General features: G+C 35.3%; 1 protein-coding gene across 1 annotated transcript in view; it reads left to right on the forward strand.

Annotated features, from left to right (window-relative positions):
- The first annotated feature begins 1121 nt into the window (after nt 1-1121).
- The window catches only part of LOC128547988 (uncharacterized), a 53398-nt gene continuing 35240 nt past the window's right edge, over nt 1122-19279 (forward strand). The window contains exon 1 of the mRNA XM_053522148.1: nt 1122-1375. Coding sequence (XP_053378123.1) covers nt 1174-1375 — 202 coding nt within the window. The 5' untranslated portion in view covers nt 1122-1173. The remainder of the gene's footprint in view (nt 1376-19279) is intronic.

Here is a 19279-nt window from a genome sequence, read left to right on the forward strand (position 1 = left end):
CAGTTTTGAATTAACTTTGCAGAAGACTTTTGTTACTCATTCATTTTAAAGAAGATTAAGAGTAAGAAATGTGCATTATTCAAGGCATATGTTATATACTAGAGAATATATGTTATAACATTAACTTAACAAAATTACAGTTTTGCACGTCAGATTATTTGTGACATATAACTCAATTAATACAGTTTATAAACTTTTGCATATGTTGTGTATAATATAGCATGAAGAACTCTATGCAGTTAGAAAGCAGTATGCAGAGACAGACACGGCACGGAATTATATAAAACGGGTATGCATTCTAAATATCCTGCACATTTTTTTTCTTAGTTGAGAAACTAAGTCCCAAATATGTTTCAAATAATTTGATTTCTGTAACATATATTTCTGTAAGTTATATGTATCTAAGTCAATCCCGTATGATAATAAAACTCCTATGCATTCTCTACATCTATCAAATATAGTATATTAGAGAAAAATATCAATGGTAAATACTTCTCTAAACAGGAGATAGGCCAAACCTAAGACACACTTTCGCGTAATTCCCCTTGAACTTATCTCTTTCCTTTAAATTTGGACTTTTCGGAGAAAGAACATATATTATATTTATTACAGAACTTAACAACGTGATTTCATCATAATTCAGTTTCAACCGAACCTGTCAAAATAATAACTATTGATCAGTATGTATATTCTAAAATGGAGTTGAAACGATATTTAGTTTATATCATTATGTATTTTGCTTCTGTATTGATTTAAATAAAAATCATTTATTTAGATGTAAACAGTCAAATAACGCAAAATATGTAAGTTGAGAAACAGATACTTAAATAGATTAATGAAATAAAGGTTATATTAGTCATACGTGAATTATAAGATAATCGTCCATTTTCATTTGTATTTAGAGGGTTTTAGACAAGATACTTCATGCGGAAGAAAATCCTTTTTTCAACCAAGAGGATAAGCATCAACTGCAAGATTTCCTTACAAAATACTTAGAATGTTGCTGGCTTATGGTCGTTTCAAATCCTCCTATTGTACTGAACTTTGATGTAATTGGAAAAACACACTGCACGGATCATTTTACAAGATATTCTCTTAAAAAGCCCGTGGAGGATAGCACTAAATTTGAGAATACCGTATATGAAGTAGTGTGGCCTAGTGTCTGTCTTCAAGATGGAACTGCAGACTATAAAAAAAGGCGATGTCATTGTCGTGTCAAAGGGAATGTTAATTGCAAAGGGGCATTCAAACGCCAGCTGCAGTTGTTTCAGTAAAGAACAAGGAGAGCCCAATTCAAGAGCTATTGGAGAAAATGACGGACCAGATTCACCGCGCGGCAGTAGCAATGAAAGCTCCTCTGGGACAGTTCAGCAAGGTAAGAAAATCGATGTATAGTAACTTAAATAATACCAAGGTATATAAATACACTATTCGTCTCCTGTTCCAGACTTTCGTTTACATCGACTGTTTCTTCATTGATGAACATACTGACATCATTATTCCCTCATTGTAATTCATATATGTATAACAGTCAAAAGAGAGCATTAAATATCGCGAATTTATATGGAATCAAAGTATATAAGTATGGCCTGTCTTGAAGGAATACGTCTTTTCGCCAAATTACAAATTATATGTTAGTATAGTAAAGTTTCTATAAATAGTCTCTAATTGAAATAAAGATTTTCATTACTTATCTTTGACAATTACTTTTGGACTCGATCTCTGTGTTCAGTTGTCGAAATGCGAAAAATAAACAATTATACATCTGGATGAAGTCTTTACCACCCACAGAATCGTATTAACACAGAAAAGATGTTTTATTGCTGTGCATGCTATGTTATGTCTATTGTTTTACTTAAAATATCACCATCCACTGCGAGTGAATTACTGACTTACCTAGAGAGTTTTACCGCCGCCTTGACATATTATTGCTATAATGTTTGTCCTTCAAAACATGAAGTACATTCAATGTTACTTTAAATGTATAATAACATGAGATGAGAGGTGTTTCACATTTCATTACCTCTCCTTAAGGACGCTCGCTCCAGTTTCGTAATTTTTTTCTCAATAATAGATTTTGATGAAATGTTTTGTATTAAAAGATCATGTTATGATGTATTGAAAAATGTAATAGAAATAGTAGGTCACCAGCTTTGTTTCAATTTAATTTGCACCTAGATATGTTGCTATTTTTAACATTTTTCAAAATGTCTATAATCCTAAAATATATTTCAGTAAAGTACAATAATCAGCATAAATTTGATATCTAAGCATTTTTATAACGGAAAACAATTTATCTATTTGAAACATGCTCCGAGGAATCAAAAGAAAATGATTTTGTAAAGAAAGGAATACTTGTTCAGCAGACCCAAGGGCTATTTTTGCATATTTTTGTCAATTTTAAATTGGTACTTCTGCTATTTTATCGAGTTTCACATAATAGAATTTAATCAAACTCTGCACATACCTTTGGTTATCTCTACCTAATCTAAAACAAAAAGAAAATTGATAGGTCACCATATTAGATTTCGCTTAAATCAAATTACAACGAGGTGGGGTGTGGCGGGCATTTATACAACGCAGGTTGGTACGAAATACTCTTTCTGTGTTTGAGCAAATGACTTAGAAATATATCAAATATCAAACGGCAGATTTCTTAATAAGCGGATTTTAAGGTGTTTCTGAAGCAATTTGATGTCATAGAACGATGAAAATTTCCGCCTTTCTCCGAACTAAACCTATCGTTTACGAATACGGATGTACGGTATGGGTACGGTACTGGATTAGAAACAGCTGTGACTCAATGCAGAGTTGGAGCGCTGGTATAAATTACAGACTCAAGTATATGTCGGATTGAAGCAATTTGAACTAAAAGTACTTTAAATGTATATATTTTGTAACCATGGTGATACTTACCCTAACCTTTTGTCAGTATATTATACATATTATACATTAAATGCATGCGAACATACAATAATTTGCGAGTTTTTGCCGTACGCGACATTAGATAATCACTTCCGGGCATGCGCAGAAGACCGCTCCAACTCTGCAATGAGCTACATCGATTAGAAACACAACCAAATTGGCACGGTGTTGGGGTAAATATCGACCCGTCTGGAAAAACTGTAGCGAGTGCCTTTAAAAGACATAGCATTATCGAGTTTGCTATCATTTTGCCTGTTTGTGTCTTCCAAATGATCTTCTGATAGAAAATATAGGAAAGCTTCACATATGAATGTGAAATGCTCATGTTGTTGTGAGCTCGTAAGCAAAGCTGTATTTCCAGCTAGATCATTGTGAAACTGAGGCGTGATTTTACAAAGAAATATTCTCAGATATACCAATCATAACATGACAGTAGCAAACATAACCCGACAATAACTACCATAACAAAGCAGCAGTAAATATAACATGACGGTAACAAACACAGCAAGTCTATTTCACAGTTTGACTTAAATTCCGTATTCCAGGAGTTTTGTAATGGAGTCTTTATTTGTAAAATCGTAATACATTGCCATAAAGGTTGATATTGGTATAAAGTGTGTCAGTCCAGTTTGGCAACCACTTCATCATTGTACAATTTACAAGTCTTAAAAACGTTACATGTAATATCAAGAAAACTAGCATGATGAAACATCAGTATAAACAAATTTCTTTTCTACTTAATATATAAATTCTGTCACAAATACTGCTTGTATTTCACAAGTAAATATGAACAAACAGAAAAAAAACGTATTGTACATTTTGTATTGTATGTTGCCGGACTACTTTCATTTACTATGCATGACCTGACACAGCACACACAACAACTTCACTCATTTCTATTTTAACATCGACAAACATTGGAGATTTCGTTCGATAACAAAACAACAAACAAAAAGATGGAGGTATATAATAAAAGGGTCATTAAATAGATGCTAGATCTGGGATCTTGTATTCGGCTCTCGTGGACTTTGCAAGAACGGATCACACTTGGCGCATGCGCGCCTCGTGAGTTCCGAACTATCAAAATCTACTCAAGACGAATACAGCATCCAAGATCGAGCTATTATTATAATAATCATATCTGACTGTCAAGAAAACTTTAAATAAATTTTCGCAAGACTTGAGTTTCACTTGAAGTGTGTGGTATTTCTATCTAATACAGTATATGATGGCACCATTTATCGGGAGGTTGAACCACTATATGCAGCCGGTCTTGGCGTACCAGATGTTTAAAGCACTGGTATTGGCAATAGGGGTAAAACGACCTCAAGGGGAGGGGTGCGGTCATGGCTGTTTGTTACAATAAGGCTGTAAATATTATCATTGTTCATTTATGATATTGTTGTAATAACTGTTGTGTTTTGTTATTATGTACAACGCCATTGAATATATCATTTACAAAAAAAGGCGTTTAATCAAACTGTTCAGTTTCAGTTTTGTGATTGCATATGTCATGTTTTGTTATTTTCCTACATATCTGCGATGTGTCACATGTTAATTGTAAAGCGCTTATATATTCCATATGAAAAGGGCGCTGAACAAATCTGGTATAAAAGTAATAATAATAACTTTGATAATAGCAATAAAACGAAACTGCTGGACTTAGACATTATGAAACTTCATAACTTCAAACTTCATTTATGTCTAAAGTTTGCCAACTCACCTCTGATTAGTCCCTGACCGGAGCTATATCTAATAAGCTGTATGATTTTGTCTAATTTGATATAATCTCTAACCAAATTATACCGGAAAACATTTAACAAATTTTATCCAGAAGTATATTTTTTCATGTACACGCAGACTTTTCCGTATCTTTTTCGGTTTGTTTTCATCAGGAATATTAATGCCAACATCGTCTTCCTGGTCTACATATGTATGCCCTGTGCTGTCATTAGACCTTTATCACGGACACGGACATGGAAATGTAAACGTAAACGTACTCTGTACTTCATTCAAATTTGCGGGGTTTTCTCAAACATGTTTTAGGAACTTGTACTAAGAATATATATGATTATAAATAAAAGCGAATATTGAGATAAAGGGTCTGGGCATATTGAAAAACAAAGTTTTATTATTTTATTGTCACATGTTTTGGTGATCAGGGTATGTCAGTGGGTTGGAGGAAAATTAATATTTAGAAACAAAACGAGCTGCAATACGGCCTGTATACACTGACTCCACCTGCTTTCGTTGGCAAATGTGGTGAGTCGGAGAAAGAGCTAATGATACTTCCGAGGTGGCGCTAAGTTGTAAAGAAAGACTACTTTTTGTACATGTAACAATTTGGTGCAGCATTTCAGTTAAACGGGCAATTAGTTACAGTCATAAATGATTGTCATTTATATATAGGTAGAGCGATTTGCAAAAATTACTTTCTTAAGTTAGCACTTTTGAGAGTAGTGAAATAGAGCCTGTTCAAAACGAAAGGTGAAATAGTACCGAAATAGTCTATAAAGGAGGACAATTTCATACGGATTTCTTTTGTAACTTCAGATTTATTGCACTTTAATTGTCTAAAAACCCACATATTTGTTCATAACAAACTTACCATTTGGCAGAATTTCATTAAATTTCTTTTATTCTTTTCTGTGAACATTTATTATAAACATGTGAAGTTGCGCACCCACACCTGGTCACCCACTTGCCTTGGTCACACAGCCTCCCCCTCCCCCAACCAAACAAAAATTTATTTTTTTTCATTACTTATTTTAGATTTTTTTCAAACCTTCCATGATTATTTATTAACATGCAAGATGTACCATTTCCCCACCTCACTCCTCCACCCAGTCATGCCCACCACTGATCATGCATCCTCTGCCCCCACCTCCTCACCTTCACCCTTTTACCCCCTTTTTTTTCATTTTTAATTTTCCATCAATATTTATAATCAACATGTGAAGGTTTGTTTCCTCACCCGTTTCCCCGCTCCCCCACCCTCTATTTCCATTCCTTTTTTATTTTTTTTTACAATGTTCAAACCTTCAAGATGTTAAGTTGTGACTGCACAAAACTTGCCCTCAGCCATGTTCAAGATATCTTACCTGTGTTCTCTTAAGGACATCTATTCTTTTAATGTACATGTTAAACAGCAACACCTGGTGCCAAACCACTCAGTTAAACTTCAGGCTCACATATCAGTTAACTGCATTTAATTTTAAAAGCTTAGCTTATTACAGTAAGCATATCCCATTCAAAATAAATTCTTTAGTCAGGATCGAAGTATCATACATTTATTATGTACTCTTTAATTAAACATTTGTTTTCTGTTAAATTGATTTTGACTGATGAAATTATTTGCTTCTTATTAACATCCTTAACTTTTTGCCGGATATATTTTTTTGCCATACCTCACCACAAACCCTTTCGGCGGGGGATACCAATTCATCGAATTTGCTTGTTATACATGTTTTTTGCATGAAGAAAATGAGAAATAACAAGTATCTAGTTACAAACTGACAGTGACATATATTAGGCCAAGACAATGTGTGTAATGTTTTAACATTTATTGAATAACTGTAGCAATATGTACAGAAATTGGTGTATGTAGTGAAATTTCAGTCACATTTTGTATCTACAGTATAAGATAGTTATTCATCTATGTTTTTCAAACTTTGCTGCAAAGTGATTGACAGAGTAAGTTGTCAAAATACATTCAATCAGGAATGGCCTAAATTGTCCACTTGAAAACTTGTAGTATAACTTATATTACCTGTATTTGAAGAATGATTTTCATGAAGTTTTTGTGAGTGAAAAAAATAGGTCACTAGGTCGTGGTGGGTGTTTAAACTGAACCTGATAATTGTTCGTAAGATGTAGATATATATGTTCGTCTGTGTTCTCCTTGCACAGATTTATTCCCAGCAGAGGATAACACTGCCAAGAATTATAAAAATATGCTGTTTCTAGATAATTAGGCTAAAAAGAAAAACAACAACATTTGAATTTGTCTTAAAAAATCAAACGCATCTCTGCGGTTATGTTTTTCAATTTTTATGTTTTGAGAAATCCCCTAGATTTTGACCATAGTACATCGTACGTCTACATTGTCCGTGTCCGTTGTAAAGGTCTATTTGTACGGTTTCAGCATTACACAAATCCAATTTATATGAAATGGCAAATGCACATCCTGTAAGAGTAATTATGGTCTTACCCTCTGCATGTATTTCCGACTTTTATTTTCTTAGCTTGCGTACATGCTATTTTCCGTTTTCCTTTCCTTTGGTTTATGCAACCATGGATAAAAAACTGAAGCAAGGTTTGAAGTACATAACCTTCCAAAGGTATTTCATATTGAAAGAAGAATGAAAATAGGGATATTTTACATTTTTAGTGTATTTCGGTTTCTTTGATATCCGCAGAAGTCTGCGTAGTAGATAGAGCTCGTGTTTCCATGGTAACGCATTTTGGCAGAGCCTCGTATTTCATTATTTTATTCAACCCGTTCAATAAATTCAATATGAAAAGACACTCATGTAATATCCTTAAACTTAAACTTAAAACTTAAACTGTTTTATTTGATTAAACGCCTATTTTTACGTAAAACATTCAATGGCGTTTTACAAATACATAAAAATACGACAAAAATTATTACATTTTAAATGACATATGACATAAATGAGCATAAATATCATTGTAAATAAACTATTTAGTAAGCATTAAACAAAAGGTCAGGCATCAGATAAGGTTAATAAAATATTAGAGTATTAAGATTTAGTAAGATAGCTGTTTGTTATTAAGTAAGAATAAGTGGGTTATTGCGACATGTCCAGAAGTTATTACAAGCAACCGTATTTTTGTATTTGTTGTAAAATAGTTCATATTCGAATCTATTTACACAATAAAATCATCCAGTTCACGTTACTTCAAGCTCTTAAAAGTCACAGTCACAGTCTCTAAAAGAGTGCAAAGTAATTTCCAAAATAATGAGTTTTCAACTTCTTTTTGAAAACATCTATTGTGCCTAAGTTCCTTATTTCGAGAGGCAATTCATTCCAGAGTTTAGGTCCAACAGTACCTAAACGTTTTGCGCTAGTTGAAAGGAACAACGGAACACCCAGTAACGGAATTTGAAGAACGCAAGTTCCTTGTCTGTGTTTGTTTTATGAGAAGTCCAGAAAGATATTCTGGAGAGTTTCCAACTGAACAATTATACATGTAAGTGAGCATTTTGAATGTGATTCTGGCTTTGATTGGTAGCCAGTGAAGATCATACAGCGCTTGCTTGGAACTATCATATTTTCTTCGATTTAGGACCAATTTTGCACACATGTTCTGAATTCGTTGCATTTTGTTTACTTCGCTTTGAGCAATACCATACAAAATGACATTACAATAATCTAAATGGGATATCACCAATGACAGCACAAGGGTTTCGGTAGCCTCTTTGGTAAGATATACACAATGTAATATCCTGTATTTACTTACAGCAGCGTATTTAAACAAAGCACGGGGGACCAACGTCCTTAAACAGGAAAGACACCATGACCTTTCAAAGACAAATAACAATGTTTAGTTCCGATTTTATATTGGCGACATCATCTCCCCTTCAAATAAGCCTATATTACAACTGAGGAAATCAGAAAAGGAATCGATGTGTTTCACACAAGATTTAATGCATAATACCATTACGTAATCTTAACATTTTTCCGTCAACGCCTTCTTTTATAAGTTAATATTGTTATGAGTATAAACACGGACAATCGAGAAATAAGGTTTACAACACAAAATTTCCCAGTTTTGCAAATTGAGGGATCTCAAAATGTTTCACCAGTAGTACCGTCCACTAAAATATAAACTGGTAATGCAAAAATGAAATGTAACACACTCTATAACGTGATAACGCGACGACAACAGATCGGACAGTGTTACGCTGTCCGATCTGTTGTCAACAGTCTCGAAGTAAGTATTTTCAATTTTTTCTATACACAATGTAAATCAATGAAAACCAGATTCCTACCAGGGGCCACTATCTCGAAGGTACCTTAAGTCCTAAGATGTTCGTAAAGGGTTCGTAAGGTATTCGTAGCAGATATTTTCTCTATCTCGAAGCTTCGTAATTTACGAAACTTCGTAAATGTCCTCGTAAGTTAAGGCTAAAAAATCCACCCCTTAACGTTCTCGTAGTGTATAAAAACTTATGTATGTCTGCCTGTCTTAAGGTGAATATGTTTCTTTCTTATTGTACCACGCTGAAACTGTCGTAAAAATATTTATTGAAGTTGGCATTCCGTTCGTTTGTGTCAACGAACATGAATATATTTCATATAGATGAATAAATTTAGTGCTTTCAGTCCGTTTTTATAGATAAAACGCACAGTTTTATTTTTATTTCACAGAGAAGGAAATACATTAACGTTTGTCCGTTTGTTCATCAGGGCTATCGTTTTAACGGTTTGTCAGATTTGCATGGCATTTGAATTGTTAGGACTGTGCTTTAGCTCAAACGGCCCCGTTTGAATCAACCTGTAACAATATTTTTTGGTAATTGGCACCGGCGGTATTCTGATATGATAAGAATGTAAAATGTACAAGTAAATGTTGACTTTTACCACTGTGACAATTACTGCGGTATATATTTACTGGCGGATGCTATTCGTCAAATGGTGTTGGAAAAAACGCAAACGTTACAGTAATTTTTTACAAATCACATTGAAAACTTTAGCGCGGTACGATACACGTTACATACATATTTTGTATCCTTTGAGGTACGTATATCACAAATAGGGTTGAAATATCCTATCACGAAATTGTAGACATTTACCCGTGGACTGTAATAACTGGTGAGACTGAATTATGGTTAGGACTGCCAGCAGTAGAATTCCTAACATCGAAAGGAATTGCACTGCACAAGACTATACATTGTATATTGATTTTCATACAGAATGCTACACGCGCATCCCCGGCTATGCTAGCTTAATAGATAGAATACACAAGACCTCAAAGTAGGTTCGAATACCGAGCGAGGCGTTCATGGTTTCCGTGATGATTTGCTAAAGACAAGTTCATTCCTTTTCCACCTCTGCATAATGTGGGGGAGTATCTGTAAGGAATCCAGGAATGCTAATGCATATTATCTCGAGCGCACGACATCTTATTTCGAGTGCACGACATTTTTATCTCGAAAGCACGACATCTTATCTCAGTGCACGACATTTTATCTCGTGCGCACGACATCTTATCTCGAGCACTCGATATTTTATTCCGTGAATTGTACATCTTATCTCGTGCAAACGACATATTATCTCGTGCGAACGACATCTTATTTCGTGCGCATGACATCTTGTCTCGTGCGCTTGACATCTTATCTCGTTCGCACGACATCTTATCTATATTTTATTAGGGCCTTTTTGTGTATTCAGGTCATCAGTGAAAATATATGGATGAGTAGATAATTAGTGTCCCGCCTATTCAGATTTTATTTAAAGTTTCCTCAAGTACAAAGGGGAGCGGTGGTCTAGTGGATAAGGTGTTGGCCGCTCAATCCAGGGATCGTGGGTTCGAGCCCCACTGGGGTCACGACCATGACTTCTCATATGACACCAGTACTGGGTTTTCCAGGAAGCGGACTCGAGAGTGGTTCCAATAAGCTTGAAGCTTTCATTACAATCGAGCTAAAACAAATTAGTATAAACTTAAACTCAAGTACAAGTTTATCACATCATTTGGGGGAGCAGTGCACATAATTGATCATCCTTTCGTCAAAATTAAAACATAATCATGCTTACTGCATGTTAGAATAGCAACAAAATGCAGTTTAACTGATTCGCAAATAGTCAGAAAAGTTATAAAATTGGATGCATGAATAATGGCGAAACAGAGAAATTCTTTGATATATGGGCGAAGCCTACATACTTAATCTTTATTTTGTCAAGGATTTAAATTTATTCCTTTGTGCCATCGCTGAATTTTCGGTGCATTTTTTTTATCAGATTAATATTTATAACTATAACGAAAAATAAAGTAAATGTTCACAACGCAAAATTTGTTCAGTTCCTAATTTGAAGACATTTTTTTCAAAACATCTACATTCTATAACCGGTAGTCTTACTTCGACCTCAGCACCACAGCCATTAAAAATAATTGTATACACACAAACAACACGCATATGCACGCGCACATACGCAAGAACGCATGTGCAAGCACGCACCCACGTACGCGCACACAAACACACAGCACACACAACGACGACCAATAAATCCACATACACGTGCACGCATGCACGCACGTACAACGACAACAAATAAATAAACACATATTAATTGCATTTGTTTTCCTTTTTTCCATAACTTGGTATTACATGTAATATTTCAAGAAGATAAATGTCATATTGTAGTTGCTGACTATATATACATGTATTATAATTCATGTTTTATATTCACGAGGTATGTAAATGTATATTGGGTATATTATAGAAAAAAATCGATTAAAAAAACTATGTCGTGCGCTTGAGATAAGATGTCGTGCGCACGAGAAAATATGTCGTGCGCTCAAGATAATTTAATCTTTAAAAAAAAAAAGAAATACATGTCCTAAACATATACCACCGTTAAAATTCACTTAATGTGGATATATTTTCCCGTGTTGTTAAGCAATAAACAGCTAGTGGGCTATTAGGTGCACGCACAGTTGTTCGAAAATGGCGTCATTAAATGGATTATCCATGACTTACGATATCGTAACTGACTTACAATACCTTAAGTTACGCGCGCTTTACGAGGGCGTTAAGAGGTGTTTGGAGATAGCCGAATAAGTTTACCTTAGTCTTACCTTAGGTTTATCGTGAACCATACCTTAACTTACGATACGAATTATTTTTTGAGATAGTGGCCCCAGGTTTCGAGGATAGAAAGAGGCATCTAGAGGAATGTTTTCTGAAATAAAAACAGACCGCCAAATTATCACACAGGTGGCTAATCCACGGCCCGATTTTCATTGTTTTTGGATATTGAACCGACGATTTTTTCTCATTTCTGAAGCAGCAAGCTTGGCATTATCCTCAATAAAAAGCCCAACATTCTATCTCTTTGTCTGCCAAATATCCCGGCGAAATCTCCATTTCTTTCGAAAATAGGTATTAATGTCTGATGGGTAGACCAAAAATGTTCTCTCTGAACCACATGATTCGCAGGGAAGGTTCTTACTGACACTAAGTTTTGATGATAAGATATTCTGTCTGACACCAACATTTGGTCATACGTTTTCTTGCCTTTATTTCGCTCGGTTTGCTCGGTTTCAGTATTTTATCGAATTTCGGGTATAACGGGTCGTTAAATTCACTTTTCTAATAAGGGTTTAGGTTATAATATAGCAATTCACCGTAATTTTATCGAAAATGTACCTCCGTGGTGTACTTGAAAGAAGTACCTTGTTTCCATTTTCTGCAGTACAAGTGTCATGTTATTGTTTTTATCATGTGGTGTTGTCTAAGAAATGCTGCACAGTAGAATTTGTTTGGCTTCATCACTAGACACCATAGAGACAAAGGAGGTTAAAGGAAAGACTGTTGTATTCTGGAATAAAGGTTTTACTAGGAGGCTTGTACAAACTCATTTCAAACATGGATAGAAGAGAAAAGAAAGAGCATTATATATTCTATAAACTTTAATGTAGTAATATAACAATGTTAGACTAGTTTAAAGTATTCTAAAAACAAAAAAAAATATTAGGATTTTCACATGCAGGCATGTACAAAAATAGATTATCTTATTTCTTTTTTTTTTAATTATTTTATTCAACTCGTTTAATAAATTCAATATGAAAAGACACTGATGTACTATCCTCTATGTAAAACACAAATATGCAAGACTCATCTGCTGACAAATTGTAAAAGAAAATGGTATTATTCAGCTAGCGGTTGCAAATCGTTTTCGATATAAAGGCAACCGTGTGGCTTTGAAATTCGAACTAACTTTGATGACCTATATGAAAGTCACAGTGATTCAATAATCATACATCAAGTTTCAACGGGTTCTTTGGTTAACTATCAAGAAAATGTGGTCTATGGATCAATGGGCCAATGCTTCTTTGTAGGGCAATATGAAACAAGATTTAATCGGAAATTTAGACAATATGACCACTCCTATTTAATGCAAGTACAAAACAAAATTATCAACAACTTACAGGTTATATAACAGCAAACTAGCACAAAAATACTGTGATTAATCACAAGACGTCGTCTTGAATATTGCGCACCAGATGTGAGACTATGTTTTTGGTTAGAGTAACAGTTATATTTTAAATGTATTAAACTTACATGGTATAAAATACTATTACAATTGCAATTTTCACGACTTTCCACGAGATCGATGATAAGCCTATCATGTTCACCAGATTAATCAACGATAGCCTGCAACAAATTTTCTAGTTTTATATGTTCTTTTGGTTTACTTATAGATTTTCAACAATATTTCATCTATTTTCACAAACAGACAGTTTATCAAAATATCATTCCCGGGAAAGCCCAGTGCTAGGCTCCCATCTTCCGTCTATCAGAGATGTTATTGTACAGTTAAATCAGTAACCTTAAAAACGCAGAATGTGGCTTTTCACGTGGCGCGGCTCATTTTGGAAATTTTATATGAAAATATCTGATACTCTTAAGATATTCAGTGCGAGTACAATACAAAACATAAGCTATATACAGGTTATATAACAGCAAACTAACACAAAAATACTGTTACTAATTTTAGACATTCAGTGCAAGTACAGTACAATTTCAGCTTCAAAGATGTGTCGTCTGCCTGAAAATGAAATTATTTTTTTTTAAATCTTTGCGAAACTTGCGATAGCGCCGCACTGCAAATTATGCTCGATCGTAGGATAACGCAGCAAGTTCAAGCTTCCTTACAATATGGCGTCTGTATTAGTACTCGTTTTATATTTCAAAATACTTTTTTACTTGTCTTAATATCAAAATCGGTTCTACTTAAAAGGCAGAGCTCCTTGAAAAATCACTAGTGCCCATTAAAATTCAAAGAAGTGGTGTTATTGCAATGGCTACAAATACCTGTAATTACAAATCCGTATGAGGAATTTTATGTTCTGTTGTTACAATTATGATATTTGTATCAATGATTTTCTATTTCTAAATGCAAATTACTTTCGTTTTGGAAGGAAGAATTGGACCAAATTCCGGTCAAGAAACACTACTATGCTAGATCTCTGGTATGGGAGAATAACAAACAACCATTTACATGAACATTTTTGTTTTTAATTTACCAAACAGCTTACAGTCCCAGGCTAGGGCTTTTTAAAGGTTTATATTTTTCATCTCTATAGATTATGGGTGGTAGTAGGAACTTTTGAATGCTAATTCTCATTTCTATAGCCAACAAGTTTATCCCAAGTGTGAAACGCTGGTCAATGATTTAAAGGATATATGAATGCAATATATGTAAAAGGAGAGAGGAGCAACATGTGTTTTTAAAAAATTCCACGCCAGTTAATTTAGACCCCCATTTTTTTTGTTTGATGTACTCCGACTACTGTACAGGAAGTACATTGGAATCTGACATCAAACCAAAACCATTTTAAGTTTTCACACAAATGATTTTTGTGACAATATTTGCAAAATTCATGGTAAATTAAATTCATAAAAAAGTAGTAAAACTGGTGAAATTAAAAAAATATATAATATTCCAGTAGGGCTCGAACTCCCGACCTCTTGAATGTGAGGCGAGAACTCTTGCCATTAGGCTAAAGCGGAACAGTGAAAATTCGAACAAGGATTTTTTCCGTATATAAATTTATTAGAGTGTGGGGGAATGTTTGCACTGGCCGGTATCACAGACACTTGGGGTTAGGACTCCCCACCCGCCCGACTTTCCTCCGCCCCTGGTCAAGTTTAGCGAATATTCTTTTGCATTTTACCATGTATTGAGCATAGGTGACGATCATTTTGTAACATTTCAGTGTGTTTTAAAAAGTGCATTTTTTTCCATCAATGCTCTCAATATCTGAAGATTTGAAATAGAGCACGGACACTGGGAACACTTGCTTGCGCTGTACCCTCGCTTTGTATAGCGCGCATGTCATAAACCGGGTACCAAAATTGATACGCTTACGACTATATTAAACCAGATTATCACTGCTTACGGTCGCCAATAGTCCAATTTTGTGAACGACGGTTAACGGGCAGAAAATGTGAAAAGCACGTAACTGCATATCTTGGCAAGTACTTTATAATGTTAAAAAACCTTAAACGTTGTCCTATTTACAAAATATGTATAATTGCATATCTGTGAAATTAAGCTCTACTTTTTCGTTGCATAATTATTAAACGTGGACCACACACACACACACACACACACAAACACACACACGCGCACACACACACTTTGGGTGTATGTATATATGAAGATGCCTGTCCCGTCCTACCGTTCAACCCTTTTTAGGGACTTTGACATGTTAGTGTGGTAGTGAAATTATATATACATGTAGACGATAGTGGGAGGGTAATTCTTTTATTCGACGCGAATAACCTAACACTTGTTGAAGGGATTGAATTGCATATGCATGTGCACATTCTGCATGTGTAAGATTTAAGTAATACATGTAATTTTGAAGTGTTTTTATTGTTTAATATAAGTGGCATGTATATTGTAGTATCATCTTCCATAACGAGATTTTGTGAGACAGAGGCCATTTTATATATGCACTGAACATTTTGGCCCTAGCATGGACCGTGCCGAACTCCTGGATCAGTATCAAATCCCCTTGGCATCATCAAAGCCTATTTAGCCACTATTTTAATAACATCTCCCGAGAATTATGGTGTATATTGTGAAAAACTCATAACTCAAACTGACCCCATTTTTTGGGTTATCTCCCCTTATGTGAAAAAAACTTGTCCAGAGCATACCTTGACAACTATTTCAGGGACTAACTTAATACTTTACATATTGATATAATTCAGTGAGAGGGAGTGCAGTGCCAAAGAACAATAACTCTAGCTTACCCTGTATATTATTTCCCCTTTATGTATAAAAACTTTTCCGGTGTATTACTGAAAAGTATATGAAGTATTGACTCAATACTTATACAGGTCAGTGAGAGGAAGTGCAGTAACTTAGAACCACAACTCTAACTGGCCTCATTTTTTAATTACCTCCTTTTTATCAAAAACTTTATACAGAGCATCTCTCCTTAAATATTAGTGTAAGATTTCTATAAATCTTAAATTGACGCGTTATTAATTTCTATTATTTTAATGTACAAATGTCATTGTTGGCGCTAAAGCATTGACGTTAATTTACGTGCAACTTGGCGCGACGTCATATTTACGTAACTTGTTTATATTTGACGGCATTCAAATAAAGTAAATGTTTGAAACAACATTGGAACTGGAAGTTATTAAAACATTCATAAATGTTGCAGATGTCAAATTCGGTAAGAGCGAAATTTGTATTATGTTTTTACAAGTAAATTTATATTTATATTTAAATGGAATATTATACCTAGATTTAGAATTTGATAGATAGAACTGAAAACAATTTGAGATGTCCAAATCTTAATATTTACTGTCATTTGTTTACCTTATTTATTTTTACTTTATAGAGAATCACTGATGAATAAATATTAGAGAAACCAGCGCATACTCGTTTTGACTATCCCAGATTCCAACAATTCTCGAATTGTCGTCTACTTTGATGAAGATCCACTGAGAAGCAGTGACGATAAAAATGGCGGAATCTGAAAACAAAGATTTTCAAGGACTAAAAAGGTCTCGTTCAGCGCAAATCGCTCAGCTGACGAAACTCTACAAGGAGCTGGAACAACTTATGATATCACATGACAATGATGAGCTTGTTGATAAATTATATGGAAAATTGTGTGACAGATTTAACTCGTTCAAAATTATCCACTTAGAATGTCTAGACTTATGTACGGAACCTGCTGACCGTGAAAATTTGGTACAAAACTACGAAAGGTGTCAAGATAACTTCTTAGAATTCCAGGAAAGATACGAACAATGGAAGTCACCATACCAAAATAATGAAGATGACGAAACTTACAGCAACACGTCATCAATGTGCACGACGAAAATTGCGAATGCTAAGGCTAAACGTATGATTGCACAAAAGAAGCTGAATTTTCTTAGAAAGAAACATGAACTTGAGCTAGCGCGCAGACAGATAGAAATTCAGGAGCAAGAACTTGAATATGAACCCGAGTTAGAACAAGCACGGCTTGAAGAGTCAGTATGGCACGAGGCATTTGAGAAAGAAATTGCAAGATTCTACATACGTGAAGCAGACGACCGTTAAAAACTACACTTCCGGTAACGAACGGTTAAGCAGCAATATGAGCAGACCGGACGATGACACGCTAGTATTCGCAAAAGACAGATTACAGGACCGAGTACCCGCTAACAGAATGGCTGGAGGTAATGCATCACGTGACTGCCATACGGATGTTACAGACACTGCAGACGTAGCTTCCGGTAGGCGCGAGGACGCAAGATTACAGGAAGGCGGAAAAAATTCTTCCAGTCTGGATGTAGAGAGACTAGCTTTAATATTACAAGATGGTTTACACTTGCCGAAACCTGAGCTATTGACATTTAGTGGTTCTGCACTTGATTATTGTAAGTTCATAAAACATTTTGAGACGAACATACAGTGCAAAGTAAGTGATAATAGACTAAGATTAAGCTACCTTATACAATATTGTACTAGTGAGGCAAAGTCATGTATAGAAGATTGTGTTTTGTTAGACTCGGATGTAGGGTATTACCGCGCTAAGGCGATTTTGCAGTCTAGATATGATAGTCCGCATGCTATTGCAAGAAGTCACATTGACAAATTGTTACATGGTCCTCAAATTAAGGCCTCTGATGTTGATGAACTGTCTATATTAGCGTTGAATATGCAAAAATGCCAAATCACACTATCACAGCTAGGGTTTATATCAGATGTAGATAACTCTGAGAATTTGAGGCAAATTGTTAGACGTGTCCCAATGCATTTAAGGTCGAGATGGGCAGAGATAGCACACTCTATTTTTGAGTCAGGTAGAGAGGCAAACTTTTTGGATTTGACAAATTTTGTAGACGAACGATCACGTTTCGCTACTTCAGTGTACGGCATTGAAATAGTAAAAGAAAATGTCAGAGTCAGTAAACCGTCTCATGGTCCGTCGGAAAATGTTGTAAAAAGTAAAGTCACTACTCTTTCTACATACACAGAAAATCAAAGGCCTAGATACGATAGGAAATGTTATTGTTGCTCAGGTACATGTACAGACTTAGCCTCATGTGATAAGTATATAAATATGTCTTTAGAAGATAGAAAGAATTATGTTGTCAAGTCTAGATTGTGTTTTAATTGCCTCAAACGTAACCATGTGTTTTTCGAATGTAGGAGAGAGAAAATGTGCACTGTTCCTGATTGTACTATTAAACACCATTCACTTTTACATAGTTAAGTACAAACACCTTCTGATAACGCTGTAACACAACCTTCGTCTTTCTGTGCTGCTGTAAATGGTTCATATGTTAAAACATGTTTGGGGATCATACTTGTTACTGCTAAGGTAAACGGTTACTTTTGTCAAACTTAAGCTCTACTCGACGATGGTGCTGACAAAACGTTATGCGATGAGAGACTGATCCAGAAATTAAATGTGTCCTGCAGACCCGTCACTTTTCAGATATCGACCGTAAGCTCGACCGGAAGTACGATCCATGGACAGGAAGTAGACTTCAGTGTAAGTTCAATTTCCGGAAATGGCGGCGATATTCAGCTCAATAATGTTTGGACAGTGAAGCAGTTGCCAATCTCCACACGTTCTGAGGCAACAGCTGAGGATATTCGAGTTATAATTCATTTGTCCGATCTACAGATTCCCCACGTTGCAGTGAACGAAGTCATGCTACTTATTGGTACAGATTTCCAAGAAGCACACATTCCTCTGGAGATGCGCACTGGACGCAGCCATGAGCCGTACGCAGTAAGGACGCGACTAGGGTGGGCAGTTCGTGGACCAGTCCCCCAAACCAGTGTAGAACAGAACAGAACAGAGCAATTAAGAAAAGCAGCAAATATCCATTTTGGTCAATCCAGTGACGTAATATTACAACAACAACTAGAGCGTATGTGGACTTCAGACTTTAACGACGGGCCACAATGCGAAAAACAGTCGGTGTCAGTTGAAGATAAGGGCGTTAGGCATTATGGATTCAACCCTTTCACATGTAGCCGGTCACTATGAGATGGGACTACCTTGGCGAGCGGACGATGTTACCCTACCAAATAATTTAGCAATGGCACACTCACGTCTAAATCAACTATCACAC

This window comes from Mercenaria mercenaria, chromosome 13, assembly GCF_021730395.1.
Source record: "Mercenaria mercenaria strain notata chromosome 13, MADL_Memer_1, whole genome shotgun sequence".
NCBI classification, from domain to species: Eukaryota; Metazoa; Mollusca; class Bivalvia; order Venerida; family Veneridae; genus Mercenaria; species Mercenaria mercenaria.